Source organism: Punica granatum, chromosome 1 (assembly GCF_007655135.1).
Source record: "Punica granatum isolate Tunisia-2019 chromosome 1, ASM765513v2, whole genome shotgun sequence".
NCBI lineage: Eukaryota > Viridiplantae > Streptophyta > Magnoliopsida > Myrtales > Lythraceae > Punica > Punica granatum.
Genome location: NC_045127.1, coordinates 53302342 through 53323082, shown reverse-complemented (window position 1 = coordinate 53323082; position 20741 = coordinate 53302342). Strand labels below are relative to the sequence as shown.

General features: G+C 41.4%; 4 protein-coding genes across 5 annotated transcripts; 1 reads left to right on the top strand and 3 right to left on the bottom strand.

Annotated features, from left to right (window-relative positions):
- Positions 1-2563: 2563 nt before the first annotated feature.
- On the bottom strand, positions 2564-6489 carry LOC116192151 (triacylglycerol lipase SDP1-like). The gene is made up of 4 exons (XM_031520608.1): positions 5876-6489; positions 4249-5752; positions 4012-4155; positions 2564-3724 (listed from the first exon to the last, which is right to left on the bottom strand). Exons 2-4 carry the CDS (start codon positions 5665-5667, stop codon positions 2768-2770), a joined length of 2520 nt encoding a protein of 839 aa, XP_031376468.1. The 5' UTR covers positions 5668-5752; positions 5876-6489; the 3' UTR covers positions 2564-2767.
- Positions 6490-7892: 1403 nt separating this feature from the next.
- On the top strand, positions 7893-9525 carry LOC116193184. Its single transcript, XM_031521978.1, has 2 exons — positions 7893-8192; positions 8886-9525. The coding sequence occupies exons 1-2, from the start codon at positions 7935-7937 to the stop codon at positions 9408-9410; spliced, it is 783 nt and encodes a 260-aa protein (XP_031377838.1). The 5' UTR covers positions 7893-7934; the 3' UTR covers positions 9411-9525.
- A 2293-nt stretch (positions 9526-11818) lies between these two features.
- LOC116187236 (protein GAST1) lies at positions 11819-13193 on the bottom strand. The gene is made up of 4 exons (XM_031515892.1): positions 12969-13193; positions 12617-12679; positions 12441-12474; positions 11819-12330 (listed from the first exon to the last, which is right to left on the bottom strand). Exons 1-4 carry the CDS (start codon positions 13038-13040, stop codon positions 12149-12151), a joined length of 351 nt encoding a protein of 116 aa, XP_031371752.1. The 5' UTR covers positions 13041-13193; the 3' UTR covers positions 11819-12148.
- Positions 13194-14643: 1450 nt separating this feature from the next.
- On the bottom strand, positions 14644-19770 carry LOC116187227. 2 transcript variants are annotated; one of them, XM_031515872.1, is made up of 9 exons: positions 19356-19770; positions 18006-18371; positions 17760-17900; positions 17563-17669; positions 17231-17452; positions 16521-17012; positions 15709-16148; positions 15350-15443; positions 14644-15229 (listed from the first exon to the last, which is right to left on the bottom strand). In XM_031515872.1, exons 1-9 carry the CDS (start codon positions 19524-19526, stop codon positions 15079-15081), a joined length of 2184 nt encoding a protein of 727 aa, XP_031371732.1. In that variant the 5' UTR covers positions 19527-19770; the 3' UTR covers positions 14644-15078. The 2 variants fall into 2 exon arrangements, with proteins under 2 accessions (XP_031371732.1, XP_031371739.1); XM_031515879.1 differs by lacking the exon at positions 19356-19770 and having other exon boundaries at positions 18002-18307.
- Positions 19771-20741: the final 971 nt, after the last annotated feature.

Genomic DNA, 20741 nt, shown 5'->3' with positions numbered 1-20741 from the left:
ATTTTCTACCGCAAAACAATATAATAATCAAGATTGGACTAAAAAAAACAGAGAGAGAGAGAGAGATTATATATAAATTGTGAAAAAATGATTAATGTATTTAGTATTTGAAGGGGGGTGCACATTCCACAAAATGTCTTGTGAGCTGTAAAGAAATCGAATATTTAATGCCCCCATAATCACATCACCTTAGGGTGCACATTCCACAAGGAAAATGTCCTTTTCGCACGTTCCACAATTCCGGCAAGTCGGATCTGTCCTTAAGTGCCGACCTCTCCGGAAACAAAACAATAGCAAAAAATAAAAAAAATTTCCAAAATCAAGACTACATGCTCGAAATTAGCCTTCTCTCGATCCGAGCCGCGGCTCGTTGCAACCGTTAGAATTGATTTAGAGATTGCACAGTCATTCGACATGCTTGGGATTGGCTCGCCTCAGTGCCTGTAGAGTAATAAGCAGAAGCAGTTTATTAGTGCGAGTTAACTCGACCAAATTATGTTGATGATGAGTTCATTTCCTATAAGTACAGTTTAATTGAATTATTGAAGTGGGGAAGGAAAGCAGTGGACCACAGGAACTCAATCCAACGACCCGCACATTGTTAGGGAAAAATTAATTGTCATCAATTAGGAAGTTTGACTACTCTCTCTCCATCCACTCCCTTTTTCATTTCTTCGCCTTTCTTCTATAATGTAATTTTGATGGGATTGGATTTTTTAAAAACTATGTGCGTTTCATCACCCCAATAATAATAATATTATTGTTTATTATTATTATTATTATTTCATTATTTTAACAATACGAGCTTCTTCTTAGTTCTTCGACCTTGTATTTTGTCCAATTTGGTCCGTGATTAGATGCAACCACTCTTCACCTGTAACTTTAGCACAGTAGGTTTCGCCCTGTACTTTTGTCCAATTTGTGAGTCAGCATGGAAGCTTAAGAATGCGATTTTATGCTATGGTGGCTGTGATAATCTTGTAAGACGATCAAATAACTTGCTAGGTTCAATATCTTCGTGATTAATAGATGATAATTCGTAACTTTTGAACCTTTTCTGGGGACATTGTTCGACATCCATGAGGCCGCGAAGAGCATTCAAATTGTTTCTGAATTCTGATCCCAGGGTGATGAATTTGCTTACTTAATTAGAACGCATAAATATTTGACCTGTGATTGGTACTTTCGACTATTTAACAAATAAGTCTAGCATTCAAATTTCAGTCGAGCATAATATTAATCAGTTACGTGATTTTATCTATCGTTGAAATTCATTAATCTAGAATTATCTTACTCATTCATAAGTCGCCACGTCGAGTATATATATATGATTCATTCGAAGATGATTGTGAAGATTATCTGGACTAGGCGAAAATACCCACTTGATATTTCCAAGTCGTTTTCATCTTACTTGTCATTCTCTAGCTTTCTATCACAAAGCGTTTAAATGCAAAACGAAGCAAGACCCATTGCAAATCTACTGATTAATCATCGCCAATTACGGGCCAAAATCATAGTTTATCTCATCTTCGTGTTCCAGGACAAAAATCACATTATTTTAGAAATATTACAGACTTGATTAGTTTCAAAGTGTGATTTTAAAATCACACTTTAACTTAATTTCTACCCACAATAAAACAAAATAACTCATACAAAGTCAAAGGGTGGACTCCATACATAACTATTTATACCACTATTTTTCAAAATCAAAATCTAATTTTAAAATCCTACTTTGAAACTAAACGCAGTAACGTAATTTGGTGTGTTTGGTTTTAGAGTTGAGTTGAGTTGAGTTTTTATTTTAATTGAATTGTAATGATTGTGTTGTTGAATTATGAGAAAAAGTATGAAAAAGTAATGAATAGTTATGAGAAAGTGATGATTGTGTTGTTGAATTGTTGAAAAAATGATGAATAGTTGAGATAATTTAGTATTAAAAATTAAATTAAGTATAATGAAATTGTACGTGAATTTATATATGCGGCTCACATTTTTAAATTGGAAGAGTTAATTTTTATTGTGTAGTGAGTAGAGTTAAAATTAGAGTTAAAATCTTAACATCAGATTACAAAGTCAAATGGGTTAACTTTCATCATTCCTTAATTATAGAAAAAGCCAACCTCGTCATTCTGTTTCGCTACTGAATTTACAGTATTGCTTTGCATGATCTACCTAAACAAGCATGACACCGGATCAATGTGAAATGGTCGATTATAGACATGAATTTTATCAGTTTCATAAGTTTAGACAACACATTTCGATCATGCTTATTCACTTTTCTATTATTCAATTTCACTTTAATGTCAATAAAAGGGACATGAATTTTCCTATTCGGACAGCTGCTTTTTGCCTTATTGCTTTTTGTCTACTTTTAGTTTTGGCTGCTCAGTTCAATCTAGGCCGTACACACAGGAGCACATGTTCTTGATGTGGAAAGGGCGAATGGATCATTTATTAATGTCGGGCAGACTCATACCCCACGTGAACTTTTTTCATCCACATTCTACCTCTGATTCCCGTTTGTTTGTGTTTACATTACATTGATATATGTAGATACTAGATAGATAGGAAAAAAAAAATATCTGTAATACAATTGTTTGAACAGTTTATCTTCAATCGTGCAGATTGAATTCGAACATTTCCGAAGCACGAATGATCATTGATCGACCATGAAGGGTTTTATTTGGGTCATCTACTTTAAGATGACAAGATGCCATCAATTTAAGGGTAAAAAAGAACTAACGAAGATGGAGTTCTAACCTATAGACTAACAATCTTCTGATGTTCTCTCATTAGCAATAATAGCATAGACGAAACCCGGCTCGTGCGCTCGCTTCTCTATAGTTGCTTCTTCCTCATCGTACTCGGAAGATGCTGAACTAGTAGCATCAAGGATCTCCTTCTCGGGACAATCCAGTTGCAAACACTCTGCTGCGTCATCGGGGCTGTGTTCGCAATTCCTACTCTGATGCGTCAAGTTTTCCTTCCTCACGACATTCAACACGAATCCGTCCTGTATCCTCTCGGCCTGCAAGAGGTCACCTTCCCCCACCAATAAACTCGAACTGTTCCTGCTGTTAAAGTCCCTCTGATCAGGGTCTGTGCCTTCCGAGCTTCTGTCGGGTGTGGTCACCCGCGAGCATTGGTGAAACTGGTCTCTTCCACAGCTGTAGCCCACATTAGATCCCGGGCTAGGAAGCTTGCTCGGGTCGACTTGCAAGTGCAGACTCTGAACAAAGTCGACGAACTTGTTTGCTGAGGCAGTTCGCATGAGGGGCCCGCCTGACCTCGTCCACGAATTCAAGTCCACATTCTCGGGCTCGCTGTCACTTCCCTCTAACCCTCCACGGTGGGCATGCAAACCTCTGCCGCCAACCGGTACCTGATGATGGAGGGACGAGGCCACGTCGTTTAGGAAATCATCCTCCAGGGAACCCGTGGAATTCTCCCTGGCGATGCAGTTCCATGACGGTATCCTTCTAGAAGCACTGAAACGGACACCGGGAGGAGGGCCGTGAGAAGAGGATGATGCAGCCGCAGCAGCCCGCTCGGCACTTCTACGGAGGCGGCGCATGTGGTTGAGCACTGCTACACACTCGTCTAGAGCAAGCTCGATTCCGCAATTGGCCTTTATGGCCGAGAGCTTCTCCCATGTGCACCTCCTTCCTTGATTCACTGCCTTCTGCAGCTCCGCGAGTGACGGATTCTGTATCAACTTCCAGTACTGCACATAACGAGGAAAGGGCTGTATTAGCAATCGTCATTCAATTCATCATTTTGTGTCTATAGGGACGGAATTTGAAAGTCCCCAGTAGGGAAGAGCTTTAATTTTCCATCAAAATCTCATATAAAGCTCTGCCATCTCTGAATTCTTGTCCATATTTTCTCCTCTCTGAAATTTGCTAATGTGTTTCGAAATTCTCTTCTATCCCTATACATAATGCATAGATAACCAATATTCGAGCCTATTGCAGAACTACAAGAACTATTACACTTACGGCTATCGAGTACCTGAGCTAGTGTGGCAGGCATAACAACAGTAACATCACCCTCCCAGTCTTGAGCAAAGAGCTGAGCAATTCCTCCGAGAGGAAAACCGAGTTCTAGGATTTGATTGCACCTATGTTTAACTTCCATCTCAGCGAGTTGAGCAAGCTACAAAGTCGAACATAAAAGAACATATCAGCAATCACGTTAAAAAGCAAAAGAAAAGAAACAACATTATTGGGAAGATGCACATAAACAAACCTTTGCTGCAAAACTGCCTCCATGAGCTCTGACAAAATCTTTCAGCCTCAACAATGGCGCTATATGAGGATTCGCCTGGCTCACGATAAAATGATTCACATTAAAGAGCTCCTTCAGTTGAATCATGGGCAGATCGATCTCCAAGCTCCCATCTCTCCATCGACGAACTGATGAGCCTGAGCCCTCCTCAGGGTCCACGTTGAATGGAGGATGATAAGGAACAATCTCTCCTCTTCGGTCCTTTGCCATGAGCTCTTGGGCCTCAAAGAGCCCCGGAAAAGCACAGGAAGCAGTCACTGCGCTCCAAACAACAACGTGCGGGGAAGTCAGGTAGTTGAGGCACCTCGGAGGCTCATGCTTCCTCGGGGAGCAGACTGTTATCCCGAGGATTCGTCCCGTCATGTCATAAGCTTCCTGGAACGTGAGATTGCTTGTGAGCTGCCTCAGCATCCACTGGAGATGCCGAATCTCATGAACTGCTCCCTGAGTCATGACCCTCTTCACGACTGCAAAGATCCCTCCAAGCTGATCAAAGAACTGCAGCGAGTGGAGAGAGTCTTCGAAGAAACTCTGCAGCTCAGGCCAAGACCTAGTTGCCAGAACTGCACACATTATTGATCCCACGCTCGAACCTGCGATTATTCGAGGCAAGAGCTTGTGCTCCACTAAGGTCTTTACAACTCCGATATGAAATGCCCCGAGGGAAGCTCCCCCACTCAAAAGAAGGGCTGTTCGGCCAAAGGCATGCCTCGTCTCATGCATGAATGCAAGCTTCTCCTCTAAGGACAGCTCTTCCGAGTCCGACTCGTAGACCATTTTGAGTTGAGTTGAAACCTCATCAATGTATTCCTTTATTAGCTTGGGTACTTGGAGCCGGCCCTTGTGAAGCTCGGGATTGCACATGTTACCAAGGTTTCTGATGAGGTCGGCTCTCATACAGAAGATTATGTCCCTAAGAGACCCTTCTTCACGGCGGTGGCGGAGCTCCTGCAGCTTGTTCCTCACGAGCTCCACGTCGTAGAGGTCAGATTCATTCATCTTCGGGGTCTCCTTATCGAGCATCTTAGCTGCATGGGCCCACTCCTCATAGGTCAATGCACTCCTCATCATATTCCTCCAGAACTTCCGCCTATAAGCCATCTCGGCCTTTGCCTTAACATTAGTGTACCGTTTCAGGAAGAAGGCAACCGTCACAACCATTGCTAATATCCCCTGTGGATTTCTCGGGTGGAGCCATGATACTAAGGGGACAACGAGGGACCTTATTCTGAAGGTGTAGTTCAGCAATACATGAAGGATATGGTGCCGCAGATGCGACATTGACCGGCAGAATAGGATTCTAAGAGCGATAGTACGACCCACAATAGTCGAGGGGCCGATTGAGAAACGATCGATGCTGGCCTCATTGCTTATGTCCATCGAGCAAGGCAAAAGGCTGATGCTTGAGGATGTTTTAGCGCTTCAAACTCAAGTCTAATCCGCTAGTTGTCGTTGAATCAAAGTCCTATACAAAGAAGATACCGATTCTCATAAATTTATCAGCCCTCCACCGCAAATGGAACACCGGCCTTGTGCCGATAATTGAGCACAACACAATGACTGGAAGATGAAGAACATGAATTCTTACCTGCAAGAGGCAAACCGGGCAAGCAAAAGACGCGACTTTGCTCGACTGATCGACCCCCCAAACCAAATTTGACAAAGCTTCAAGCCTTCAAAGCCAATTCCTCTATGGGCCCAAGAACAAGATTCCAACCCGACAACGTCCGAAGCAACAAGACCAAGAGTTTCACAGCCAAATCCGATTCCTCGTACCCGAGTTCTACGCCGACCCACAATCAAGATATGACCAAGGCAATGAGATTTGCCGACAGATATGGCAATGCAGGGCGGTTAGCAGCTCAGAGAGGAGAGGATGGGAAAATGGGGGACCTTATTGGGATCTGTGAAGAGATAACGGAGGAGGAGGAAAGGGGGCATGGCGACACGCAAGGAGGCTGAATCGGCAAAGAAATGGGCTCTCATTAAATTATTATAACATAAGTTGTCCGATTGACTGCAGCGTTTGGCTTTGGGATCTTGATTTGAGCTTCTTCGAAGAATCTTTTCCAGACTGAATCATCAGCAAGCGTCCCTTTGCCGGAATCCTGACAAACGAGGGCAGCATTTCCTTGCTTTAATTGGAGACGTCTTCGGGGTCTCCCTTTCAATTTGATGAATTCAACGATGTCGGCAAGAGGACAGAAAGCAGACAGGGCCGTGGAAGGGAAAAGTCAACCCAAAGACATCCATTTTTTTGCTGCACCGAAACAGTTTATTAACGGCTCTCATATTTCGTGTTCGACAGCGATGTTTTTCATCTATTTTCATTCCTCCTATGTTTCATTTCCCCTTCATTGCATGAAATTTCCATTGTTTAATACTCGTATTGCGCTCCCGTGGTATCCAGACCAATTCCTTGTACGTACTAGTTCGCCTTCCCGGGCGAGACAAAGGTAGGCTATTTATGCTCGGTTTAAGAGATTCATAGCATTACTTCGGAGTTCGGAGGCTTGGCCTCAAGGGATCTGGAATAATTGACCATAGAAAGGAGAACAACGAAAGCTTCCATGAGCTTATTAGTTTCTGGTGAGCATCTTACGGAGGAAAATATTACATGCATCTATATCTATATCCGTTACTATTATATTAGAGGAGGATATAGCGGTGTAATTTTCGTTTTCCCTTTCTATCCATATTCCACATATTTGATTAATTGATAGCCATTAAATTATGAAAAAAAGGAAATATATATATATATATATATATATATATATTTAAAACATATTATGGTTAGAACACCTAACCATGCTCTGCCATGTGTCATTCTAGACTTCTCAAATGCTTGACATATCATATCATCATGAGCCATCGTATGTTAAACATTCGATAAGTCTAATTGAATTAATTCAAATAATTTCTCTTACTCCAATTTTTTTATTTCTAAATTAAATCTAATCAAAATTACGTGTATAATGGCTGGATCACTTAAAAATGAAAATTTTTAAAATTACTGATATTTTAAAAATTATATGAACACGAGGTACTAATACGCATCTATATAATATATAGCGATTGGAACACTTCATCAGATTCCGTTATGTTTCATGCTTGACTTCTCTTTGGCTTGACACATCGCTTCTCCAGGGAAGGCCAGTAGTTTTCAAAACAAAAACTCATTAATAAAATATTAAGTAAACACCCCGCGAATAGGATAATAGAGTAAGCAAATTTCATAGAAATAATATTGTAAATTTTTTGGTTCTTATTGTATAAAAGATGCAAAACTAAAAGGTCGAAGTAATTTCTACATTTTCTTTTATGTCCGGTAACAATTTCGCGTAACGACGGGTGAAATGGCTAGTGTTGTCAATTAGAGAGATTATCCGCCAAAATTCATGATATACCTACTTCTTCTTCTTTTTTCATCTTGTTTAATTTTAACTCGCGGAAATTTGCTCTGTTGACTTTGGACTTACATTTTGAGTTCTGAATTCCGAATCTTCGGTCTGGAGTTCAGGAAGACCGATTGCTTACGACCGGCCGGTCTCGGTCGGGGCCGAACCCGATTCCGGGGCTCAAGATAAGCATAATTAAAATAGAACAACTGAAAAACTGACAAACGGTTATCCCCGCGCCCGCCCCCAATGAGGGCTCACCTCCTTCCTCTATCCGCCCCAGTCTTCACTCGCCCTCTGCTCCCAAACCCTAAGCTGCCTTACCTCCGTCTTCACCGCTCGATCAAGTCCCAGGTCGCTGCCGCTAAAAGCCACTGGGGCTCCGACTACGATGATTTCGATCTCGAGGACGATGATTTCGGCAACGCGAACCAAAGGGTCTGGTGGTCCGATTACGGGGACGACGAGCTCGGATTCGATGAAGACGGTGAATTTTGGGTCTTCAAGGTACTGAATTGATCGGAAATTCATTGGCCCCTTGTCTTATCCTTTCGAAGCTTTAGGAAAGTTGGCTGATTTCGATATTTTTTATGATGGTTTGCTGATTTTCGAGCAAAATCAGAACTAGTAAAGGGGAATAGCGATTACTAGTGATTCGGGCACTAGTCGGGATTCGCTCTGGGATGTACCCATGGTCTGTTTTAGTGATGAATAAAACTCGAGCTATGAGGCCATGAAATTGAGTTCCTTTTCGTTCTGCTCTACCAAACTAGCCATTAGTTTCGGGATAAACCTTCTTGTGGTTATGGTGAATGTCTACACTTCAAGGGATGATTTTTGGAGGGATGATCGCATAATTATTCTCTTAATTTATTGATTCAGCGATGGGCAAAGCCCTGATTGGCATCATTTTGTAATTGGAATGTTCTGTTCCCTCAGTCAATTTGATGGTGGGTGGCTAGTCCTTAGAAGCTCTGGACTTTGAGGAGATGAGAACGTTCAGGAGGCAGAATTTTAACTTTAGTCGCAAATCCCAACTTTCTTACTGATCTTTCAATGTCACCTTAGTGGATGTTTCCCTGGTTTGTGATATTCCGAGGTACTTAGGGGAGCTGTCTGTTGGTTTAGTTTTCTACCGTGGATTGATATTCTATGACATCTCTATGTTTATCGCTATCTTTCTGTTCATGGACATTGCAGATTTTCAGAGCTTTTGGGTGGATGCTTCCTGCAATTGCAATATCATTGCTACTGGGCACTGGCCCGAATGCTTTCATCATGGCCTTAGCAGTTCCCTTGGGACAGAAAGTGATCTCTGTAACATTTGACAAGGTCTGGGGATGGACGGTCGGTAGCCCAAGACCGAGCTCAAGGCCCAAGACCAGGAAGAAACCATTTTCAAGGGCCACCAATGAGACCAGAACGAGCGCCGGAAAGCAAGAAAAGGGACCGCGAGGGAGTTACCAATCGTGGGTACCAGGGGACGGGTTGAATGGAAGAGGCGACAGTAAAGGGCAGAGGTTTGGCGGATGGGATGATCTGGATGGTAAGACCAGGGCCAATGATTTTGTCAGGACATCGAGAAGACAAGAAGAGGGGTCCCGAGAGAAGCCAAAGTCAGGGAAGTTGAGTCGGGTAGGTAGAGTGAGGGAAAGGCCGTTACTCCTCCGGCTGCTGGTTGCTGCATTTCCATTCTTGGGCTCGTGGATGAGGATTTTGTTTTGATTCTAGATTGGATAAGTACTTTCTCTCTTGGTTGCTTGTGTACAAAACCCTTCGAGGTAATTTATGGATATTGTGCAAAATCGAGATGCAGTGGATATTATTATTTGTTTGAATGATAAAGGAGGTCGATAAGTATAGAATAAGGAAATAGAAAAACTAATTAAAAGAGTACGAGTAATCTTAGCAAGAGAATCAAATTCAAAATATTTAAGTTTATCAGATAAGGATGTATGTCACCGTATTATATTATAATTTTCTTGATTTTGAGCTTTGATTGTTTAGGATTACACGAAAATACATGAATCTTTAGATGTTTCCTATTTCGGCACGGAAACGACATGAAGAAACAAAATCGCGGAAATATTTGAATATATATTCCTATATAACACCATCTCTCTTCTGTCTCTTCTCTAAGCTAAATATAGGGGTTTACTCAGCCTGGGGCTTTTCTCCTTCGCCGAATTGTAATAATTCGATGGCTGGCCTTCAATATTACTTCTTCCCAACCGAACACACGGTAGCAATGACGGTGGAGGAAATAATGTTGTCGCAGCCAAGTCCATTGATGTTCATCTCGTGGAAGCCCTGGGAGCAAGAGACATAGGTAATGATAGGAGAACCGATGATGATTCCGCGAAGAAGCACCAGCCAATATCCAAAAGTACATCGAGTTCTTCTCTGGCCCCGAATCCCCTGGTTCTTCCTCCGTCGACGATAAAAAGGGAGAGGTGGAGAGCAAAGCCAGTCACCACGGTCAAGACTAGGAAGATTATTATTGAGGATTGACCACTTGATATTAATTTTCTCTTGGGAGGATTCTCGCGAGAGTTAGCAGTTAATTTTGAGTCGACCCAATCGATATACCGGGGGTCCCCTTAAGAAAAAGCTGCCAAATTAACTTTCACTTTTGAGTTTTTGATTGATGAGGGCTTTTTGTGTCCATCGGATGTAATTAGCATCGTATCTAATTGCCATTGACATATCTTTTGCAATGTTTTAGATTTCCCTGTCTTTTGAGAGTTTAATATCCGTTGGTTTGCAAGGAAAATGATGCAAGGTTTTAACTCATCGTACAGATGCTATACTTCGATAACGTGATGGGCTTTACTATACGTACGTATGAATACTTAAATATTATACAGTTTTCGATGTTATTACGCATAACTAGAACTTTCTGCACCATTAAAAACAAAGTTCTTGATATATTAATGGAGTAACCATCGTTATTAGCTAGCCATATAAATCGATTAACTTTTAAGTGATCCTTTCAGATCAGATGGGTGGGAAAAGCGTTTGAAAGTTCTTCGGTTCTGGCAGGACACAGGATGAACTTCAACCGAGAAAGTTACTGGAATTAACCATCCGATCAAGCACATAGTAAATGATTTGTTATACCATTGGCTTGGCCTCTTTATTCCAAGCCCACAGATCTTTCATTCTTCACATGTAATCTTAATTTGTTCATTAATTTCATTGATATCTTTGCTTAATTCCAACGCGCAGCACATGATCCGCCTGCTACTATTCTCTATAAATTCATCCCTAATTTCATCGTACTTCCCCAACAGCTTTTTTTCCATATATCTAATTGTTCCCAATGGCGGGTCTTCAGTACAGCTTCTTCCCTACGGATTTCTTCTATCCTCGGCATCCTCCTCCTCCGACAATGCAGTTCGAGCCCACCAGCAAAGCTGCCCCAGCAGCAGCTTCTCTGTCTCTGCAGTCGTCGATCCAGAGAAGGATGTCGGGGGACGAAGATGATCTTAAACATCCGAACGACAGCAGCTGCAATAGCTGCAAGCTGGTCAAAGTGCTGCCTTGCCCGTCATCTTTGCTTGCTTTGAAGTTGACCCACCAAGATCCCCATCGAATTACCTCATTCCTAAGGCAGCATTGAATGGAATTGGTTCAATCAGGCCCAAACTAATTCAACTATCTTTTCAATGAACTTGTGAAGGAAATTTCATGCTTTCCTTCGTTTATATTGTGATGAGTTGCTTTTGTTTCCCCCATTTATGTACATATGTTTGCTGACCCGAAATGAAATGGCTAAGTAATAATTTTTAATCAGTGTGACGTTTTCTTGAACACGCGATTTTTGTCGTGAAGGTGCAAGCCTGCAGGGACTTCCATCAGATGTCCTTGAAAATGGTCAGATATTGGTTTAAAACTGACCTGGCTCGTCGATTTTCATATGCGGTGCATTTGGCATTGGATTATAGTCATCGAGGATTCCCAGAAACAGTCAGGGTTACCCACATCATCGGTCCAAATCCTTAATATATATTCGCGAATATTATGTCATGATTAACCAGTAAGTCATTTCCAGTGGGAGGTTGTTGTAGCAGTTCCGATCCCTTGTTTCATAACAAACAGATTCCCGTATGTATTAGTGCTAGAACCAAATATTCCCGGGAATCCTAACACCTTCACATTTCTGAAGCGAACGATACATGATTTTTCGGGGAAATTAAGGAAGTGGTCGAGCCTATGGATGATAATCAGGATTCATTGGGCTTCTTCATACAGTAGTTGGCACCTCCCTGGCTGCACATATACATGTGCTTGGCTCGTCATATATAGTCCACAAGATTAAGCATATATATCCCCTAGTCCACATATATTACACAACCATCTTAATTAATAACACGACCTCGTGGTTTTAATCATGGGATAAACTATATATAAATGTCAGATAAAAGGAACTGATTTCGGCTAATGATATACAAATAGTGCGTTTAAGGGCATTTGGGGCCCCCTCTCTTGGTCTTCCAGTTGTTGTAGCAAGGGCAGAACTGCTTGTTCCCGTATGTCCCCGGAGGCACGCACAAGCACTTGGCACAGCACTTCTGGCAGAAGAACAAGCACGGCTTCTTGTACTGCGTCTTCGAGCATCTCTCAGCACAACGAGGCGCGCATTCTGAAATCAAATATATTATATTAATTTTTCCCCACTGAAGAAAATGAAAGGCATGAATATAGAGATGAAGTCCGTCATGATTCGAGCGTGCATCATCTAGTTAATCGTACCTTGTGGCTTCAAGCTGCCCTGTGTAACTCCATACTGAAACAGAAAGATAGTCGTAATAACCGAAAGCTTTAGTGCACGCGTGGCTTGTAATAATTGCGTGAATCGAAATTAAGCTTGTAAAAAGTATATAATTTGGTGATTCTGCTGATGATGATAAAATGTTGCTGATCCTCACCATGGGAAGACTGCCTGGGGTTTGGGGCTGGGGAGAGGGAGCAAGTTCGTCACTGCTTGTTGCCTGCGAACAAATAGCTAGCTCAGACCGATAAAGAGACCTTATAACTGCTACGTCGACGTTGTACAGCACAATCTCGATCGAGACTGCCAGCCAAAGTAGAACAACTTGAAAGTGCGTCCATATTGTATGGTAACGATGATATGAATTCCATGTTACAGCACAAAGAAGTTCAATGACAAGAAGCCTGGAAGCTGCATCGAGCTAATGTTTACCTGCTATTTTTTGTTAAAGAGGCCGAGAGCCGGTCGGCAAAACAATAGTGCGTAGTAAGTAAGTAAATGATGCTTACGTGGTTCTCTACTATCAGGAGCAGCTTCACTAACAAAAGGGACAGCATGAGAATGCTGTTCTTTCGTGCCATTGCTAACAACGTCTGGTTCAAAGATAGAAATGGAAGGATGGAGGCGGAGGAGGAAGAAGAAGAAAGAAGAAAGTGAATGCTTGTGAGGATACAATGATATGGAGTGAGATGGGTGTACGGTTTATATAAGCACAGATGAGCTGAGTGTGCAATTATTGTCTTATCTTACTATTTTGCATGAAGTAATGCATGCAAAGATGCTATACATTTGCCACGGTTCGAATAGCAACAATTCCCCGAACCATTTTGATCCAAAATTTACTCATTTGACCTTACAATCATGCAACGGAGTCGGGATAGAAGAGGGGTAACTTGGTCATCGATCCGCAATATCGAACTGATGTCGTGAGGGGCTGGAATGTGTTGCCAACGAGAGTCTCAAGTTTCCGATGATGGGATGAGGTGGGAAGGGGGAATTCTCATCCATGTGATGGATGGATACGGTTAAGATTAGATGGATGAGAGTGATATGGAGAGAGGGAGAGGAGGGCCCCACTCCGTCACATGTTCATCTTCATCATCAAGTACTCACATGCATGCCCCTCCCTTCTATATATTGTTTGCGTCCTTTGATTTTTCACCACCGCCTGGTATCTTAATTCCAATCAACCCCGACTAATTTTAGTCTTAGTCGGGACTGATTCAGTCTTTCAGTTGTGAATCTTTTCATTTATAAAACTCAAACTTATAATTTTATTCATGGAGAAAAACTGTCGAACCACCTTAATTAAGCCACAATGATTGCATCTGTCCTCCACTACATCTATGCGTATATCGGTCCTTGTTATGCAGCGATGTGATGGGCAACGCCCCAACAGACATAAACTACCACATACCGGAACAAACGATAACCCACAGAAAAACAAGGGTGAGTTTGGAGAGAAAGGAGGAGGGCTACAACCGCCCAGGGCCATCAACTCCGCTTTCTCCGTCTTCTCTATTATCTCATGTCTATCGGTAGGCGCACCGCCCGGTTGCCGACCATTGTAATATGAAAAAACTTCACCCTTAACGCCGTGCGCCCGTATTGAAAAAGTACACATTACTGGGGTCACATATCACTGTAGTATGAAAAGCTTCACCCCCGGATGATAATAGTGTTTGTGTGTGTGGCAGACCTCCGATCGATTAATAAATGAATCTTCCTTAACAACTGAGGACATGATATTCCCGATAATGCATGTGGAGAAGTGATTGGTCGTGATCGAATAAATGATCACATGTTAATACGCAAGGGGGAGTATAATATATTGCAGGTGAAATTGAATGTTGCTTTCCCAATGGCTCATCTCTTGTCTCGACCAATGGAAGGGGGCTAACTAATAGACAACGAACCTCTCAACAGATGCTTTCGGGAGAGCCCGTGACCTTCCTTCCCTTCCCTTCCATGTGAACTCTTATTGTTTCTCTGTTGGCCTTTCACCTTCTCAGCCGCCACGTCAAACACCGGAGATTGGAAGCTTCCTGTGATTCTACAAGATGGACGACAATAGATACAGATATAGATACGGACCTATCTAGAGCGATCGATGCACATAATTGTCTAAACATAAGAGAATCAGTCTTCCCACTGTCTAGATGTGAACTTTCCTGAACTAAGTGGTTCTGAAGGATCAATATCTTGAGTCCCGATATTAATTGTATGTGTCCTGTTGAAAAAAACCCGAGCTCTATGATCTTTGTAGAATCCAACAGACAGTTTTCGGCTGATAAATAATAACTGCCATAGCAATCAAACAATGATTCCTAGCTAAGCAAACCATAGGTGTAGGAAGGACAATTGATCTGCCTGACAGATTATCACAGCTAATCTGAATGAACCTATGATAACTACAAAGCCTTCTCTTGCTGGAGACGGCAAATCTTTCTGGATTAATAGATGCAACAACTAATAGTGAGTAAATAGCCAAAACGGCAAAACTGACACGAGAATCACGAATTTGAGTGCTAACTAAATGAATGGGAGAGGATACTAAAAGAACTAACTCCTAAGGACAAAAAGCCTCCAAAATTGCAAACAGGTTAATCAATCATCATATCAGGTGTGCTTCAACCAAGCTGATGTGAGGCCGTCACGGCTTGCCATGCATGAAAGCACTGCCTCACGGCATAGTTGCCAATACTCTTTCACAGGAATGGCCATCCATGGGATTGTAGAAGGAAGGCGGGTCTCCAGTGTTTGAGGGACCCTATAAGAGAGAGTTTTGTTTATTTGAAATGGAGACGCAACACATGTGAGAGAGAGAGAGAGAGAGAGAGATCAAAGTTGCCAAAATAGTGAAACGGGAATTGTTCAAGCTGATACTGACCTTTTCCCAGTAAGAATTCCACGAGCTGATGCCATGACGAGTGGTTTAAAACCCCCAGTGAAGACTTCTCTGTAGTGAGGTAATATTATTTGTCCTGAAACGAGAAAATCCTAATGTAATCAGCACGGATCATATCATTTAATAATCTTTTACATAATTAGTTGTCCTGAAATCTGATGCCACTCGAGCAGATCTTGAACATAAAAGTCCCTTTCTATTTGGTATCAGCTCTTCTCAGCAAGAACTCAGAATTAATTATCATTTCCGACCAGTCCAAAATCAATAATCCCCGATCTTCCTTATAGAGAAAACTCTGAAAAGCAACTGAAAAGGATATATTGGAAATCTCAAACTCTTACCGATAGTTGGGAAATTACTGTGGAGGAATGAAACCAAAGTATTTGCTTCATCCCAGGATTTCTCAGCTTCAGCTTTTCCAAGAGAACTCTTCAATCGAGAGTGTCCATCTTCAGGAAAAGATTTTACCCCAGCAGATTTGATTCTACCCGGTTTATAGGATTCAATTTGCAGCCATATTCCAGCGGGGCATCTTTTCGGACTCACCAACCAAAGGAAAATCTTGACATAGGGTGTTACATGAATAACTGATATGATAGCTTCAGTCATTATGCATACGACGCTGACGGATGAAGTCATAATGGTGAAGAAGATGTAGAAAACAGAGGTCGTTGGTAATAGGAGTAAAAGTGGCGTGAAAAGAAGGGACCCAACAATGTGTTGCTCCACGGTGTAGTCATAACTATCTAACCTCAGGCGAAGCGGATTCCACTTTTGACCCCTGCAAGATATTCAAGGACTCCATAAGCAACTTTGAAGCAGAGAAAATCAAACAGATGTGCAATCTCGCACCCTCATCAAATAATCTAAATCAAGCATTATGACTTTCAGGTGAAAAAGGGGAAAAAAGAAAAAAAAAAGAACTTTAAAAAAAAGGAAAAGAGAAAAAGAAGAGAGAGAGAGAACAGACTCAGAGCATTCTCTGACAGGGATACGTATATGAGTCTTATAAACCACAAGAATCTTCTCTATCCAGTAATAAGAGATTAGGCCATTACTACCATTATTATATTCTACATTACAAATTTCAGTTACAGCTGTTCATTTTTGGAATATCTGTGCGAGAATTAATGCCAGAACAGAAATATTTTACCTGAAAAGGCGCCACAGAGCAGCTAAAGCCTTTGTTTGAATGGAATACAGAAGAGATATTAACTGATGTAAAGTTGACACATGCAATGATGTTATTGCAATTATGTCCTTTACCAAAGCAGCTAATACTGTGGCACCAAAAAACATCCCCAATATAGCCAGTCCTCGGATGAAATAGCTTAAGAAAAAGCCCATGAAAGTGCAAAGGGTGGACCAAATTTGAATCACATTAAGAGAAATCATGCCAAGAACTGCTGCCACTTCTGTGTTCAACTTGAAACCAGCAGGGACTCCCATCAACCACACACAACCAGTTCGCAACAAATTACTCACATCACTCCCAAAGTCCAGGACCCATGAGCAAGTGGATTCTGCATTATGTAACAGTGCCAAACCAATCAAGTTTCCCAAAAGAATATCAACTGCTAAGTTTGCCCACATTGAATGCTTCCGCAATGCAGACTTTTCCTCATATTCCACACAGGAATGGGACCTTAGAAGTAAAACATGATGAGTGTTAACTGAGAGCTCATCAAAACCAATTCAAGTATAAGAACAGCATAGACATAAATCCAAAAGTTAACTACAGCACAATTAAGAATACATCTTGCAGAAACAGGGTTTTTCATTGTGCAAGGACTTCATCATAATTGCTTTAAAGTGAAAAGAATACTGAAATGTTTGAGAACTATGAATAGGGATTCTGGTTACCTTGGGCCGCTCTCCTGTAGGAATATACACCAATAAAGAATTTGACACGACCGGATTTTGATATTGGCCCATGTTGTGTTAAATGCCTTCGCAGATATCATCCCAGTCCATGACGGCAGTCCAAGATTTCCACAACCATGAAAACACTGAAGACTAAAGTAAAACAGCGCGGATAATGTAGCTACAAATATACCCAAAGCATGCCACACTAAGGCATATAACCTGAAATGCCAAAAATTTGCAAGTGATTATGATTACATAAACCAAACAAGTAATTATAAATATATAAACCAAGTATAAGTGGGCAGAAAATCGAGATTACAAGACAGTACATCCAGATGATAGAAAACCGAAGGAGGGACGTCTCTGTTGCTGATTCTCTCTTCGGGTAAAACCTGGCCAGAGCTGATGAACAATTGATTGCCAAAATTACTGCATCCTGCAAATGATATTTAAACACATAGATTTTATATTAGGCCAATGGAGATGGTCTGAGATTCTTATAAAGGAACTTGAAGAACTACATTACCAGGTCAACAAGTGGACGATGTAGATGAAGCTCATTTACCCAATTAGGTTTCTTTAGAGGAGTTTTAGCTTGGTGAGAGACATCTGAGTAACTCAGAGAGAAATGGTGAGACCCATATGAGGGAACTTCATAAAGTATCACCTGGAATTGTTGAGATTGAAATGAAGAAAGCTGATTAGTTACTATTAAATGTTCTTCCAACAGAAGCACACACAGTGCCGGTGGAATTGACCATGACTTACATACGTGCACATCGAATGGGGAAACCAGTTCCCCATCCCAATGAACATGATCCACTTCAGGAACCAAGAGTTTGTTGGTGGCAAACCTTCCACAAGGTTCATGCAACAGTTTGATCCACGTACTGCTTCCAAAAGCAATGCCACAAGTTTCCTTCATGTTGTAGCAACCACAGTTCCAATTCCGTTTGCTTCGCAAAGAAGGATCTAAATTGGCACCGTTAGGGACACAGACAGATGTCTTGCATTTTACTTTCTTCCTCACTTTAGTGGCATTATTACTGAGATCAGCACCACACTGACCCAATATGGAGATCATTGATTTCTCCTGTAGAGCTGCAGGCATGTCCCTGTTTGTTTTGCAAAGGATCTCCTGACAATAGCAATTAAAAAAGAGCAATGAGCAATCTTATATATGTCCTGTTCTTCTTTTTCATTTTATTTCTTTTTATATAAGTCATATACATATCCTGTTGGATAGCATTCTGAAAATCTATGAGAGTAATCACATGGCCATGGGTTCTTGGGCAACTTAATAAACTTTAAGTTGGACAAAAGTAAGTTGAAGTCACCCGGTAAATATCTGCTATTGATGCAGACGCTCAAATACCAACATCTAACACGATACATCTTCATAGATTTTTGCAACATTTGCTGGGACTTAAGCACCATGCATCTAACTCAGATATGGGGATAACTAATTCTGGAGATTGGAGAGTTATGGAAAGTGATTCATTCACCATTTACTTTTGCGGCCAAAGAGTTTAGTGTAGCAGACATCTTTTCAGCATTTGAAGTATAAGGTACTTTTCCAAACTTGAAAGAGTCCACAGTGAAATTCCAGCTTAATTCTCTTGTATCTCTTTGCTGCTTAGTGTTTCAGCATGATTCTATCTTCTCCAACTTGTAAAATGCAGTTGTCGTAATTTTTCTAGCTTCTTGCCTCTTTGAGCAATAATAATGTCATAGCAAAATATGCCCAAGTAGATTCGCCATATTTTTTCGCTCTTACCACATTCAGATGAGCTTCGGAACATAGAAAACAATGCACTGCAAGTAAGTATCCCACTAATTATTACCTGGGTTCGGACGCCGAATTCATCACATCTCTCCTCGCTTAACATAATGCATAAAATACATCCTATTTGCATACGCTGGCTAAAGCTGAAGAACACTGAATTTATTTGAAACCGATTAGGAATGAGCCCCCCAAAAGAAAACGTCCGCACAGCACAAACTAAAATTTACTGCAACCAATACATATCTTTACAAGACAGCCATCATCAAACTTCGTAGTCGCTCCACAACAGATGAGAAAATCTAGAAAAGGGAACGTTTAGAATTAGCTGAAAGTTACCTCCAGGCCAGAGGCGAGCTGAGACACTGACGCCGCATCGATCGCTAAGGCTACTACAGCGTCAAGGGAAGCAGGAGAAGCGGAGATGAACCAGCCCAAAAGGATGTAACATGACGGCGGAGTAAGCTGACGGTGCTGCCTCGGCCACCAAACTCTGAGCTGCCTTCTCATGTTCAACCACTCATTCCCAATTCACAGTGAGTAACGATCTCCACCGAAGAGCTGACTGGGACCCAGAAGAGATCAGACAGTAATCAAATCGGTAGAGGTCGGGCAGGGAGGAACTCTGAGCTGGGTCGCAGCAAGGAAGGAGACAGAACTGCTGGTTGAGGCGGACATGGAATTGGAAGCTTCTGACGGAAGAAAAAGGAGGGAGGTAGAGGGGGATCTTCCTTTCCTTCTCAGATGGCCCAATTCTCAGTTCCTATTCATCAGCTGGTCCGAAAAACTCAAAAACTTACCCAAATAGTTTTGTTTTTTCCAAAATTGGCCCAACCCATTCTATCTCTTTTCTCCCCACTATCTCTTCTGCAACATCCGGACATTTCTATCAAAAAAGAGTGTAATATAGTACAGTGATGCATACTCTCATGTGATAACTATGAGGTTCCAAATTTAATACTCATGGTAAGATTATCTCTTCTACAACATCCCAACATTTCTATAAAAAAGAGTGTAGCGCAGTGACGCATATTCTCACATGATAACTAAGAGATCCAAAATTTAATACTCATAGTAAAATTATATGTGTCTCATTTATTAAATATTACAATTCATATTTCATTGTATTAGGTATATAGAACTCCTAGGGTATATGGAACTCCCTTGTAATCGATAACATGCCAATATTTCTTGCTCATTATCTTCGGCTAAACTTGTGTTACTTCTTCCTTCCGTTCTATTCACTATAGCTTTTCCCCTTTGGTAAAACAAAAACACAAAGCCAAATCTGCGAATGAGCTCCTTTTCTTTATTCTTTTTCCAAATTATTGCTTCACACTCACATTCTTATTGGTCATAGAGTTTGGTTTTCCAAGATTTCTCCTGCCATGGCTTCATCGGCCTCCAAGCTGAGGCTAAAGTAGGCATGAGGCATGGGAAGGTGGCCGAGATAGCAACAAAGGGAGTCGTAGCTCAGCCTCTCACCTCACGGTGGAAAGAAAGAGAACATGAGGGAGAGAAAGGAGCTAGCGACAAAAGGATATATGCTGCCACACGAGGGCGAGTGTTCAAATCTGAAATTACAAAGATAATTATGAGTTTATAAGAAATTTAATATTACAATCTGTCAAGTCAAAATTTTAAATTAGAGATAAGTATAATCACTCGTAGATCTGGTGAAAATTTTACATCCCGCTCATTCCAAATCCAATGTTGAGAATAGTC